The sequence below is a fragment of the Myripristis murdjan genome, chromosome 20, assembly GCF_902150065.1.
Source record: "Myripristis murdjan chromosome 20, fMyrMur1.1, whole genome shotgun sequence".
Classification (NCBI taxonomy): domain Eukaryota; kingdom Metazoa; phylum Chordata; class Actinopteri; order Holocentriformes; family Holocentridae; genus Myripristis; species Myripristis murdjan.
In genome coordinates, this window is record NC_043999.1 from 4,633,911 (window position 1) to 4,646,127 (window position 12,217).

Here is a 12,217-nt window from a genome sequence, read left to right on the forward strand (position 1 = left end):
AAACCTTTAATATAAACATTTTTTTTTTTTACCAAATAAATTGTCGTTACAGAGAGCAATTTCCTTTTGTTCCCCCCTTAAAATATTCTCAGCCAATAAAAGCTGACTAACACACTGACTGTCACTGTGTGCAGTGCCGCAGTGGGAAATAAATGTGAGCAAATACAAATATTATACAGTCTACTGTTAGTATAAGGCATCACAATATTTTTAAAAAATTAGGAAAGCGTCATGTTTTTAGACCTCATCATGAAAGCCATATCATATGAGCCAATAATGTGCACTCACATTAACTAATCCTTCAAATTAATAATATGCAAAAAAAAAAAAAAACAAACAAACAAGAAAACCATACCAATAGATCTCTATATCAATAAGGCAATATTGCAAATCCAAACGAGAGAGATTCTGTTGAACAATGTGAGAAATCTCTTCAAAATAGAGCTGCAGTCTTTTTTTCTTTCTTTCTTTCTTTCTTTTGTTTTTTTTTTCTTTCGCTCTGGAGAGGGAAGACGTGCAGGTATAATGATGAAAAAAGACAAACGCTCTCATTAATCTGCTGGAGGAATCAGTCTCACCTCACTTTGATAACTAGGGAAATAAAGATGAGACAGGTAAAATACCTGGAGACTCTGTGGGCGGGGCCTGTGATCTTTGAAGAACAAGTCAACTGTCAGCGTGTGGGGTGTAATTTTCCACTCAAACTGATCTTACCCCGCCCCCACCACCTGTCCCGCTTCACCGTTCAGTGATATAAATCCTCCTCGTCCTCCTCCTCCTCAGTATCTCATCCTCCTCCTCCCCATGGCAGCAGCTGACAGCCTCCTGCTCTGCTCTCTGCTCTGGATTAGCAGTCTGGCGCAGGGAAAAGGTGAGCACCTTAATACCGGCCCTGAGCTGCTTTGAAAGGAAACTTATTTTTAAGTCAAACTATTATTTTTGTAATTAAAATATGTTCATCCACCTATTATGTGTCAGCGATGCAGTATGGGCTTATTTGTAAATAGTGTTGTGAATAAAAAGTGTTATAAATATTCATACATATAAACATCTATACAAAGCAATAGTTCACATATACTAACTGTACCACCAAAACAACCCAAATTGGCTTTCTTTTAACCCAGCAGATTGAAGAGTGCATGTGTTTTAAAATCTAAACACCTGCAGGAGTCTCAGTTCATTCAAGGGGTTCATTTCAGCCAGCTTTGCTTCAGACACAATGCGTCTGTGTCTGGTGACAGCAGTTTGCTTGTGGATCGGATTTCCGTCACCCAGTCTCACATGCAGCAGAGACGCCGCTGAACGCAGTGGGAAACGCCCACTGAGCTCCACTGGACTCCCCCGGGGTGAACGGGACCTGCAGGAAGCTCCTGCAGCTCCAGAGGGAGAGGGACGCCTGCATCGTTAAAATTTAATGACATCTACTTACTGTTTGCTTCAGTGCCTCCTCTGGCTACATCTTATGATATATATTTAATAAGGATGCAACCAATGATTTTTTTTTTTTTTAAATTGTCAATTAATTTCTTGTTTTCTTCAGTTAATATGCTGTATAAAGAGTCTAAAACAACATCAAATTCTCAAATTCAAAACTTAGTGTCTTTGTTAAGCTGGGAAATTAGCCAGTCTATTAAGTTAATTAGATGACTAATCATTTCAGCTCTAACTAGTGTTTGCTGGATCAGGTGCACCGAGACTTTAAAGCAGGGGTGTCAAACTCGTGCCATGGAGGGCCAAGAGGCTGCAGGTTTTCATTCCAACCAACAACTCCACCAGGTGATTTCACTGATTAGTCCCGCCTCTCTGTTTCGAGGTAGGGTGATCAGGGAAATCACCTGGTGGAGTTGTTGGTTGGAATGAAAACCTGCAGCCTCTTGGCCCTCCATGGCACGAGTTTGACACCCCTGCTTTAAAGGTTCCCAGGCGTGGATCGAATGCAGGAGCCAGAATCTTCCTTTGACTTCGGTCCAAGCTGGTGGCCGACGAAGGAAAAATACTGAACACCCCACCGCAGTCAAAAAAAGTTTCCACTGAGCTGAAATTTGAAGACCAAGCTGAAGCGATAGTTGTGTTTCTGTGCAGCTCACTGACAGCAGCGCCTGTGGCACCCAGACAGTGATCGGTGCAAAATCTGTGCCAAGAAAAAACTATCCGGTGACAAAACATGAAAGAACCTGCCAGTGTTTTTTAATTCTTCGCTAGAGGTGTGAGTCTTTGGCTTCCAGAAAGTGAGTTTGGTTCACAATTTTCCTCTGAAATGTGGAAAAAAAACACAGAAAAAAAATCCATTACTGAAAAAAAAAGTCACACTACATAGTACAATTCAGGCCAAAGTCAGAGCAATTCATTCTGTTTCTCTCTTTTAGCACATCGGTGCAGTTGAATTATCAGATTTTCTAAATGATGCATTGACACAATCAAGAAATTTTTACACCCTGACTCATCAGTCATCCAGCTTTGTTGATTTTGTGCGCGCCGTAGCTTCACTTTCATATTCTTGTTTGACAGGAAATGGGAGTTGGCACTGTCTCCTGCGGCCCATCTGCCGGTAGTGCCACATTTTTGCACGGGGATGTACCTGAATACTTGTCTGAAAACAAGCACTGCCAGTTCACTCAGACCTTTGGCACCTTTCGTTGTAAACAGTCCAAGCAGGTGAAAATCTAAGTCCAGAGGTTCCAGAGTCGGGTGCTGATACGATTTCATCACTGTCAGTGTCTTAATGATTCCCTGTTATCAATCTTAATTTGCGTTATAATGATTATCTATTTATTCAGCAATTTCCTAAGATTGTGCATGGCCAGTTCTTAAGACACTTGGAGTTTGGCTCTTGAGCATTTCCAAACTTGTGTCATGTGTTCCTTTAAGTTCACTTTGTTAAGCCAATGTGCACTGATGACAACAAAACAAAACAAACTCACACATGTTCATGATGCCACACATAAATACTGAAATTAGTAGAAGGGGTCTCCAAGAGAAAGGCCGCTTTGTGTGTCAAGGTGTCTCAAGTTATGAAAGTGTTCTACCAAAGAAGTTCCAGGGCTGGTTCGGAGCCAGTGCCTGACTTAGCACCGGTTCTTTGTTTTTCCACCGCCCAAGCACCGGCCAAACTGGTTCCAAATTGGTTCAGGCAAGCACCAACTTCAAGCATGGGCTAAAAAGAGGCCAGAGAACATCATTGGTGGGCGGGGTTACAGATCCAAACGGGAACAGCGAATGCCATAAACGTAAAGCTAAACGTAGTCGCCGTTAGTTCCGACCACGAATACAACGGGGAGCCAGCAATAATTGCGTTTTATGCCTCTCGATCGCAATGTAGGCTTGTAAAGACACAAGCAGTATTTGCATTGCTACGATGGCTCGTCCATTTGTCGTCAATGTTGGTTTTTGTGATTCCAAGCGAGCGTCTCACACACCCACGTGATCACGTTTTACGCTGATTTAATGACATGGGTCTGGCTTGGCTCCGCTTGGCTCCAGGCCGATGGAAAAGCAAACTGGTTCTTTGTTGGAACCAGTTAAGCACCGGCTCTAGAACCAGCACCAAACTAGCACCAGGTTCTTTTTGGTGGAAAAGGGGCAAATGAGCCTGTCAGACGCAAAACAAGCACTTTTAGAGGACGTAATTTGATGGGAGAACTTGCCCTGCGTGACGACTTGGCCAAGCGTTCTTGCCCAGTTCTTTTCCGAATCCAAAAGTCTTTGTCCCTATCAGTCACTTTGACCACAAAAGTCGGATAGGGCCCTAGGTTGGAAAATACTGGAATTATCTTTTATGGTGTCTTGAGGTTTGGTGATGTCTTAAAGCATCTCAAGACATGCAGGTCTTATGTCTTCAGACATCTTAAGGCATCTGAGGTGGGCTGGGTGTGGACATTTTTGGTGGAAAGTTTGACGGGCTGTGGTGACACTTGTGTTCCTCTGGCCCCCCTCCCCTGGCCTGAAAAAGATCCTTAATTTCTGTCAAAGCTTCAATTAAATTAATTGTTTCCTCAGACATCCCTGACCCGGGAAGACGGTTCCTACTTGAAGAGGGTAGTTGGAGGACAAAATATCTGTTCAAATCTGTTCAAACGGCTTAACTCACACTGGAGCGGTTTCTTGCCACAGTCTAAAGCTTGTCTTCATGACAAGTGACCATTCCTGATGCTGTTACGTAACATCACACGCAGTCAGAAACAATAAGAATAAAGACAAAAGCTCAAACCGGGGAACTGATTACAGGAAACATTGGGTGAAATTTGTTTTGATGGTGAGTTCCTGCAATGTTTGAACTAGTTCTTTGGATTCTGGTTGCTTTAATGCCCATCATGTCCCACCTCACACTGCACTCAAACACTAGAATCATACTTGTTTGCCGCTATCATCAGTAGTCAGTGCATAATCAATGTGTTTTTGTGTCCGCAGAACTCATTGTGACATGTATACAGTCGGAGGAGTGCGTGCTTCCCTGCCACTTTGAATCGGACGGGAAAGGCGCGAGGATCATGTGGTACAAGAAGAAAGCGGTGGTGAGCTGCACGCGCTACGGCGACACCCACTTTGTGATTGGCCATAACTCTCCCGCCGACATGTACAGGGGAAGAACCGACCTGTATGCCGACCAGGTGCTGCAGGGCAACGCCACACTGCTGCTGAGAGACATCACCCCGCAGGATCAGGGCAAATACTTCTGCATCACCATGACGGCCCCGCGCACCGACGAGTCCGGGGTCATCTCCCTCGTGATAAAGGGTAGGTGCCGATTAAAGTGATGTCATGGTGCGTGCAGGACTGTCTCTGGTGTCCTGCACACCTTTTAATGCTCCAATCCAGAGGTTTTCAGTGTGAGAGGTGGGCCGCCTCCAGGGGGCACCAAACAGTTCAGGCTAAGAGGATGAAAAAGACACTCATGAAGGATTTACAATAAACTGATTTTAGCCTCAATGTCTGTCATTTGGTTAAACAGAGAGAGTTATAGGGAGTTTTTACTATTTTTACCAACTCTGTCAGAGTCAGACAGCGTTTTTTTTCTGTATTAAATCCCACTTTTACTGGCATACGAAGCTGCCTAGGTTGGGATTTTTAGGATTTTTTTGTTCTTTAGGGATTTTTAATGGACTTGCATTTATTCTCTACAGCTTTTCCCTAATGGTAGCCACAACCAACTTATGCCTAACACTAACCTCAACCTGAACCAATGAGCCTGAATGAAAATGTGAAAAAGACTGTCACAGTTCAAGGAAATGCAACCTCTTTATCCTTACAAACATGTTGCTATGTAGAACATTTTTATATTTTGAGTTTCTTGTCTTGACATTCATTTTTACCACTTAGCAGCGTAACTTGCCCTTGAAACGCAGTGATCCTGTGGCTCCGCCCACTAAGGTTTAATTCCACCAATAAGATTGTTTCTGTCTCAGAGGATATTACTCTAAAACTAAAGCTCATATTCCCAGTTAAATCTGATCTTTTTGCAGCGGCAGACACATTAACTTCATTAAAGTTTCATCGGACAAAAGTGAGATTTATTGTCACCAAATGTCTGCTGGTGCAAACTGGGAATTGAACAGTGCTTAAAAATTATGTTTGAAGTTATTGTTGTTTTTTAAAGTTCAAAAAGGGAACTTAGACACAGTTTTTCCACAGTTAAAACCATGCATTTCGAGTTGGACCGTACAGATTGTTGTTGTCCTGCAGCTCCGGTCCGGGAGGTTCACATCGAGCGCCTTGGTGACTCGGTCAGCTGCAGCGCAGGAGGAATCTACCCGGCACCGGCGGTCAGCTGGTCCACCGAGCCGCCCACTGATGCCCAGAACCTCCAGAACTCGACGAGAACCCAGATAAACCTGTGGGGGTTTTACGACATCCACAGCTCTCTGAGACTTCTGGGAAATAACGCTGAAGATCTGACCTACATCTGCTCGGTGACCAGCGACATGAACAAGAGAACGGCCTTCCTGAAACACCAAGGTACATAAAGATGAAAACACCTTCCACCTCTGATGCTGCTGCTGCTGCTGCTGCTGATGATGATGCTGTCTGTGTTTTAGTGTGTCGTGACAGTTTAAATGCTGTTTCAGAGGCTTTTCCACTCTGACAACAAATATATATATCGATATTTTAATTTGGCACGAAATCAATCAAATTTAAAGGTGCGCTATGAAAATGAGTGGAAGTTTAGACTCAGCTGACATTTATGACCAGGTCAGGGCAGTGAGAGCCATTCAGAGCCATCTTATTGTATGTATATCCCACTTTTTTTTTTTTTTTTTTTTTTTTTTGAGTCTGAAGGGTCCTCGGCAACTTTTCATAGCGCTCCTTTAAAAATTAAAATATTGCAGCTTCAGTCTATAAAAACTGTCAAACCTTCATACAAAGAGAAAGAAACTCCATGGTTACCACAACAGCACAACAAAGCCTTATGGGAATTGTCTCAGCTCCCATCCAGGCCAGCCCCAGCGGCGACGTGGTGATTCCCTGCGGCTTTCCCGTCCCTCGGAGCTTCAACCTGACCTGGAGCTTCAACCGCCTGGAGCCCATCCTCTCTCTGAGCGTAAGCGGGCAGAAGGCGGTGCTGAGCGTCCGGGGCCGGTGGGCGGCTCACGTGTTGAACCGCAGCTCGCCGTCGAGCGGCCTGCAGCTCCACAGCCTGCAGCTGCAGCACCAGGGGGCGTACACCTGCGAGCTCAGCACCGCCGACGAGACGCACGTCAGCCACACCAACCTGACCTTCACCGGGGGTGAGGACGCCACCAAGCCACAAACAGGGCTGCACATAATGACTATTTCCACTGTTTTTTTGTTGTTGTTTTTTTCAAAGTTCTCATTACTTTTTCAATTAATTACTTTTTTAGTCTGTAGTGTCAAGAATCATGACAAAGTCTGACTGGAGGTGATCAGAGCCCAAAGTGACGTCTTCAAATGTCTGACCAGCAGCCAAAAAAACCCCAAAAGCATTAATTTTACAAAGATATAAACCGTGAAAAGGCAGGCAGTCTCAGCATCTTAGTCAAGCTGCACTCAGGCAAAGTTTGGCATTTGACTTGATGAATTAATACAATTATTCTTTAATTCTTTCTTTAAATATTTCCTGTTGACTAATGAAGTCAGCTTCATTTACAGCTGCACACAGTCACTCTCAGCTGCCATGTGCAACCACCAGAAAAAAAAACAACAAAGAATTACTGGAAGCTTCCAGTGGCAGCAGTAAGCCTTTGACCGGCTCAACCTGTCTTTCAGTTCAGCCTGGTGCGGCTCGTCAGCATCTTGCTGTGTGTGGACACAAATTCATGCACACAGGCTGCATATTGCAACATCATAACACACCAGCACTGACACACAAAGTCCTGCTTCTGGTGCTGAAACTGACACTGTTATAATCTGTGATAAATGAGATTTTAGAAAATGTAACGTCTGTTTTTTTCCTCTTTATCATTTTCTCAGACGGTGAATCCTCCGGACAGGTTTTCATCTACGTTGTCGTGATCGGCATGCTCTCATACTTCCTGCTGATGTCCTACGGCACTCTGGTGTTCCTCCTCTTAAAGCGTGAGTTGTTGAGTGTGAAAAGTAATCACTGTGAAAGTATTTGCTTGACTCACCCTGACGGTGTTCAGAGCCGCTCCCTTCAGGCCACAGCTGCTGTGCCAAATCAAACAAAGTCAGGCTGTCAGATTGTTTTTTTAACATCGGGCCTTTTTCACCTCGGTGCCACGTTTAGTTCACTGACATCATGAGGGGGGTGAGAGGCGTCATAGACTACTTTAATAAATAATATAACACTATTACTGAATGAAATGACATGGAGTTCATGCTCTCGTAACTTCAAAGCCCTTACTAAAGGACTTCATGTCTTTAACTGTTGATACAAGGTGAATGGAAGTGAACGGCAGCTTCCAGAAAGTGCTCGCTGATCTTCTTCTGGCCTCCAAAAAACAGCAACAATAAAAACAAGCAATACATAAAAATCATACCGTATCAATAACACAAAAAGACATGAACAAGCCAAACGTAAAGATCAGTAAATAAGTAAAATAATTCCACGTATGACACAAAAACAGTCTCCTAGACAGACGTGGTGCAAAATGCTAAACTTGATCAGATGTGGAAACATTTACCTCTGCTTAGCCCAGACCAAGGTTATTATCGTTAACAAAAACTAAAATAACAAAAACTAGGTGTGAAAAAAAATTTTAGTCGACTGAAATAAAAATAAAAACAAGGCTTTACAGAAAAACCAAAAACAACTGAATCTGTATTGTGGCTTTACAAAACTAACTAAAATAAACTGAAACTATGGAGGGAATGTCTTTAGTTTTTGTTTTTATTATTTGACACAGAGGTCAAGTGTTTTGGTTGGATATGACATCTGTCCCACAGTTTTTCCAATATTTGGCTCATTTCCCTCTGTTGGCGCCTCCTGGTGGAGAAAGACGGAAACTGACACTGAACCTAATAAAAACCAAACAAAATCTCAGCATCCTCAAAAAATAAAAGCTAAAATAAACTAGCAAACCTGCTCTAAAAACTGAAATTGAAACCAAAAAAGCCAAAATGCAATGAAAATAGAAGCTAATGAAAAATGTCAAACTGTAATAACTGGACGAGGTAATTATCGTCTCCTGATGCCTCTCCCTGATTGGCTGTCAGGCTGCCGCAGAGCAATGATACGTTCACTTGCTCTTGTGCATCTTGTGAGTTTAAATATCAGATTTGATGAATAATAAAATAACGTTGACCTGCTGTTTTCCTGGCAGTGCGGCGACAGGATCGAGGAGGAGGAGGACAGGAGCCGAGCACCGAGCTTCAGGAGCTCAACCAATCAAACGGAGGAGTGGAGATCAACACAGCGAGATGAAGAAAAAAATTACTTTAAATTATAACAAATGTGCAATAATCTGTATATAGCATGAGATTTTACAGGTAGATGAAGAAAAATGTGAATTTATCTCAAACGTTACATGAAATACAGGCGGGACGGATGTGTGGTAAAGGAGCGCTTGTTTTGCCACATGTGCTCAGTTTGTTGCTTTTTGAAGGCTGACACTGATAACTTATATATTTTGTGCCAGCGTTAAATATATTTAGATTTGAAAAATATCATGTAAGAAAAAAAAAATCAGTCTTGGGGTCTTTCTTCTTGTAGTTTGAGACTGGAGTTTGTAGTTCTTGCTGTGTAATAATACAGTCCCTGCATGCGTACTGTGAACATTTTTATGAATATATTTTTGCACTTTTTTTACAAACAAAACCCTAACATATGAATTTAAAGAGGAAAATGAAGGACACAACAGGAAGCCCTTCGCTGCTGGCTCCGTTTCCTTAATTTTCAGTGTCATTTTATTTATTTATTTATTTATTTTACCCTGTTAAATATCACTAATCATCAGTGCCCTGGAGATGTTTGATGATGAAGTGAAGAAAAAAGAAGAATGAGGAAAATGTTTTCTGCCCCCAAGCTGTCTGAACTCAGCCGATTCTCTTCGGGAAAACAGAATTTAATGACAAAAACAGAGCCGAGAAAATCGAGGCTCGTGGCTGACGGCTTTGTTTGAAGTTTTTCCAAGTGTTTTAGGGTGAAATTGTCCCTTAAAAAAAATCCTCCTTCTGCCAGGTTCCTGTGAAAATGCCCTCTTTACTGTGACAATTTCTTTTATTATGAAATAAAACTTTTCTAACATTTACGTGTAGATCTCATCTCTGTATCTTCATCATAAATCAGGGAATAATCCCTGTGTCCTGTGACCTCGACCTTATTTTTGTAGCTGAGAAGCCATTTTCTGACTGTGTGAAGTTTTTTGCAGCATTTCGAGTTGTGTGTATATTTTTATATCCTGCTCTGTCTTTCAAGAACACTTTGTGATTTAAACTTTAAACTTAAAACTGCCCAAACTCTTGAAAAACACAACACAAATGAGCCATAGAGGATTCCCACTTGACTTTTCCACAATTAAAACGTTGATTTTTCCGTGACCATGACCCGCTGACCACATGATGGCGCTTTAAGAACAAACATAAATATCCTATATAACTTAACTCACATGTACAGAAGTTATATAACCTGTATAACGTCTGAACTGTAAGTCTCAGAAGCTAAACTCTTATTTTCTTGAATCTGCAGGTGGAGACAAGTTGGCCCCGCCCCCTTCACACCTGGACAGATTTTTTTTTTAAATTTTGCCCAAATCAGTTTTTGCACTGCTTCTACCACAAATGTTGAATGATCTGCACCAAATTTCATACAAAGCACATCTGGACCAAGCTGGAAAAGAAGTGCCTCTTCTGATTTTTCATATTTCATATTATATAACTTTTGTTCTTGTGTTCATGTGAAATGCGAACGCTCACACAAACAGCAGCAGCTCACCAACCGTTTGTCAAATCAACACAAAACTCAAACCACACATTCTCCAGTGTGTCCTGTGTGTGTGTGCAAGCGCCTCATGTTTCACCCCTAGGTGGCGCTGCTCTTACACCCAAAAGTTTAAATCTCAGAATCAGCTGAGCAAATTTTTTTTCTCCACATTCTCAAGTCGTGTGCAGTTCATCGCATAAAATTCAATCATGATCATTGAAAGGCAAAACACAATTTTTTTTAAATCAAAATTGCTGTTAAAATACAAAAAGAAAATCAGTTTAATTACACAGCAGGTCCCAGAGAACTGAATTTTTTGTCAGCTCACCCTCTGATTTATGACATATATTTGCTGCATGGCAACTTGTGGTCAGTTCAGAAGTCTGTCACTATAATTTTTATATATAAAATATGAAAAATCAATCAACACGACCCAGATGTCTCCAAACGTTTTCATTCAAATGCTGCAAACCTGAGCCAGACTGTCCTCAGCTGGTAGATACTGAGTGGTTCAAACCATGTTCAGTGTTTGACAGCACAGCAAAACCAGAAGAAAGATGTGGGATTTTTTTTCTGGATTTTCTGGATTTCATCGCTCTGTTTTATACTGCGGGAAGTGAATATGAATATAAACATCGACACAATGAGACACAATGCATATTAGCTGTGGCAAACAATTAGTTTCTGAATTTTTTTTTTTTTTCTAAATTAAATTGAGTCTGACAAAATTCCATAACTTGTCCTGACCCCATGACTATGTGGGAATACTGATGTGTGGTGTGAAACTTCATTAAAGATGCATAAAATTTCCAAAGATAATTTCACCCAAAACTGTCCAAGATGCCAAACTAAAGAAGGAGCCCGTCTGCCTTGGTCTGGGCTCGGTGATTTGTTGAAATGTTTCTGGAATCTGATTCATTCTGTCACTGAATCAAATTTGAAAACAGATCTTGATTTAAATCAGTGCCTTAATTTACTAAATGTTATGCCCCCAACTTTTAAATAGACTAAAAAAAAAAAAATGCAGACTATTCATCACCATAACTTACTTTGCCAAGAAGTGGATTCTTTTATTTTTGAAAAAATAATCACCCCTTTAAGATATGTCTCAACCAATTCCCACCGTGAGAGAAATTAACTTTAAAGAAACATAACAGAGGATTTTCAACACCTTAGTTTCTATCATCTAAATATTTTCCAGTGGTGGACAAGTGAATGGAGAGAGAGCATGAATCATGAACACATTATGATGCTGTTTTTTTTTTTTTGTGTGTGTGTGTGTGAAACTAAAAACGTGGCGGAAAAAAAACAATGACTGGCGTGAAAATCTCCATGGAGGATCCTCAGGGCAAAGACTTCTCGGCCACCGAGTAAAATAATGAGCAGCGTAACAGGATCTGCTGATTGTCTTGAATATGAAAGTGCAGGAATGAAGGCGATCCAACCGGCTGGACGCATGAAACACGAGCAGCAACAGGACACGCAGCAGACAGAGCTCCAACATTGAAATACTTGCGTCAGTAACTGAACACTGTACTGAGAATACTGCGGTGCTTTTGTACTTTTAATTATTTTTTTACTTCTATTTAAGCAAATCATTTTTCCTGTATTCGGCTCGTGGGACTTTCTGTAACGGGGAAAAAGCAGAACGAGCAGGAAAATAAAAGTCACACATGTCCGCTGGGTGTGAATATTTATTTAAAGCACACACGTGTATTAAAATGATACAGTAGTTGCGCATAAGTTGTTGCTACAGTAAAGTCATACAAAGAAAAACACACAAATCTATCTGGAAAAGGGACACAGCAAACAGGACCGGGCGGGGCACAGCGAGGCGGGGTGGGATGGGACGGGACGGGGCGGTCAGAGGGCGGAGAAGCG

General features: G+C 41.7%; 2 protein-coding genes across 5 annotated transcripts in view; one reads left to right on the plus strand and one right to left on the minus strand.

Annotated features, from left to right (window-relative positions):
* The first annotated feature begins 749 nt into the window (after positions 1–749).
* LOC115378543 (V-set domain-containing T-cell activation inhibitor 1-like) lies at positions 750–9,580 on the plus strand. Of its 4 annotated transcripts, none has more exons than XM_030078815.1 (7): positions 854–871; positions 2,509–2,655; positions 4,408–4,734; positions 5,680–5,952; positions 6,420–6,722; positions 7,426–7,530; positions 8,739–9,580. In XM_030078815.1, exons 3-7 carry the CDS (start codon positions 4,488–4,490, stop codon positions 8,837–8,839), a joined length of 1,029 nt encoding a protein of 342 aa, XP_029934675.1. In that variant the 5' UTR covers positions 854–871; positions 2,509–2,655; positions 4,408–4,487; the 3' UTR covers positions 8,840–9,580. The 4 variants fall into 4 exon arrangements, with proteins under 4 accessions (XP_029934673.1, XP_029934675.1, XP_029934674.1 ...); XM_030078814.1 differs by lacking the exon at positions 854–871 and adding an exon at positions 1,910–2,228; XM_030078813.1 differs by lacking the exon at positions 2,509–2,655 and having other exon boundaries at positions 750–871.
* Positions 9,581–12,014: 2,434 nt separating this feature from the next.
* Positions 12,015–12,217, minus strand: part of chrnd (cholinergic receptor, nicotinic, delta (muscle)) — a 9,831-nt gene continuing 9,628 nt past the window's right edge. The window contains exon 12 of the mRNA XM_030079924.1: positions 12,015–12,217. This exon is cut by the window's right edge and continues 171 nt beyond it. Coding sequence (XP_029935784.1) covers positions 12,200–12,217 — 18 coding nt within the window. The 3' untranslated portion in view covers positions 12,015–12,199.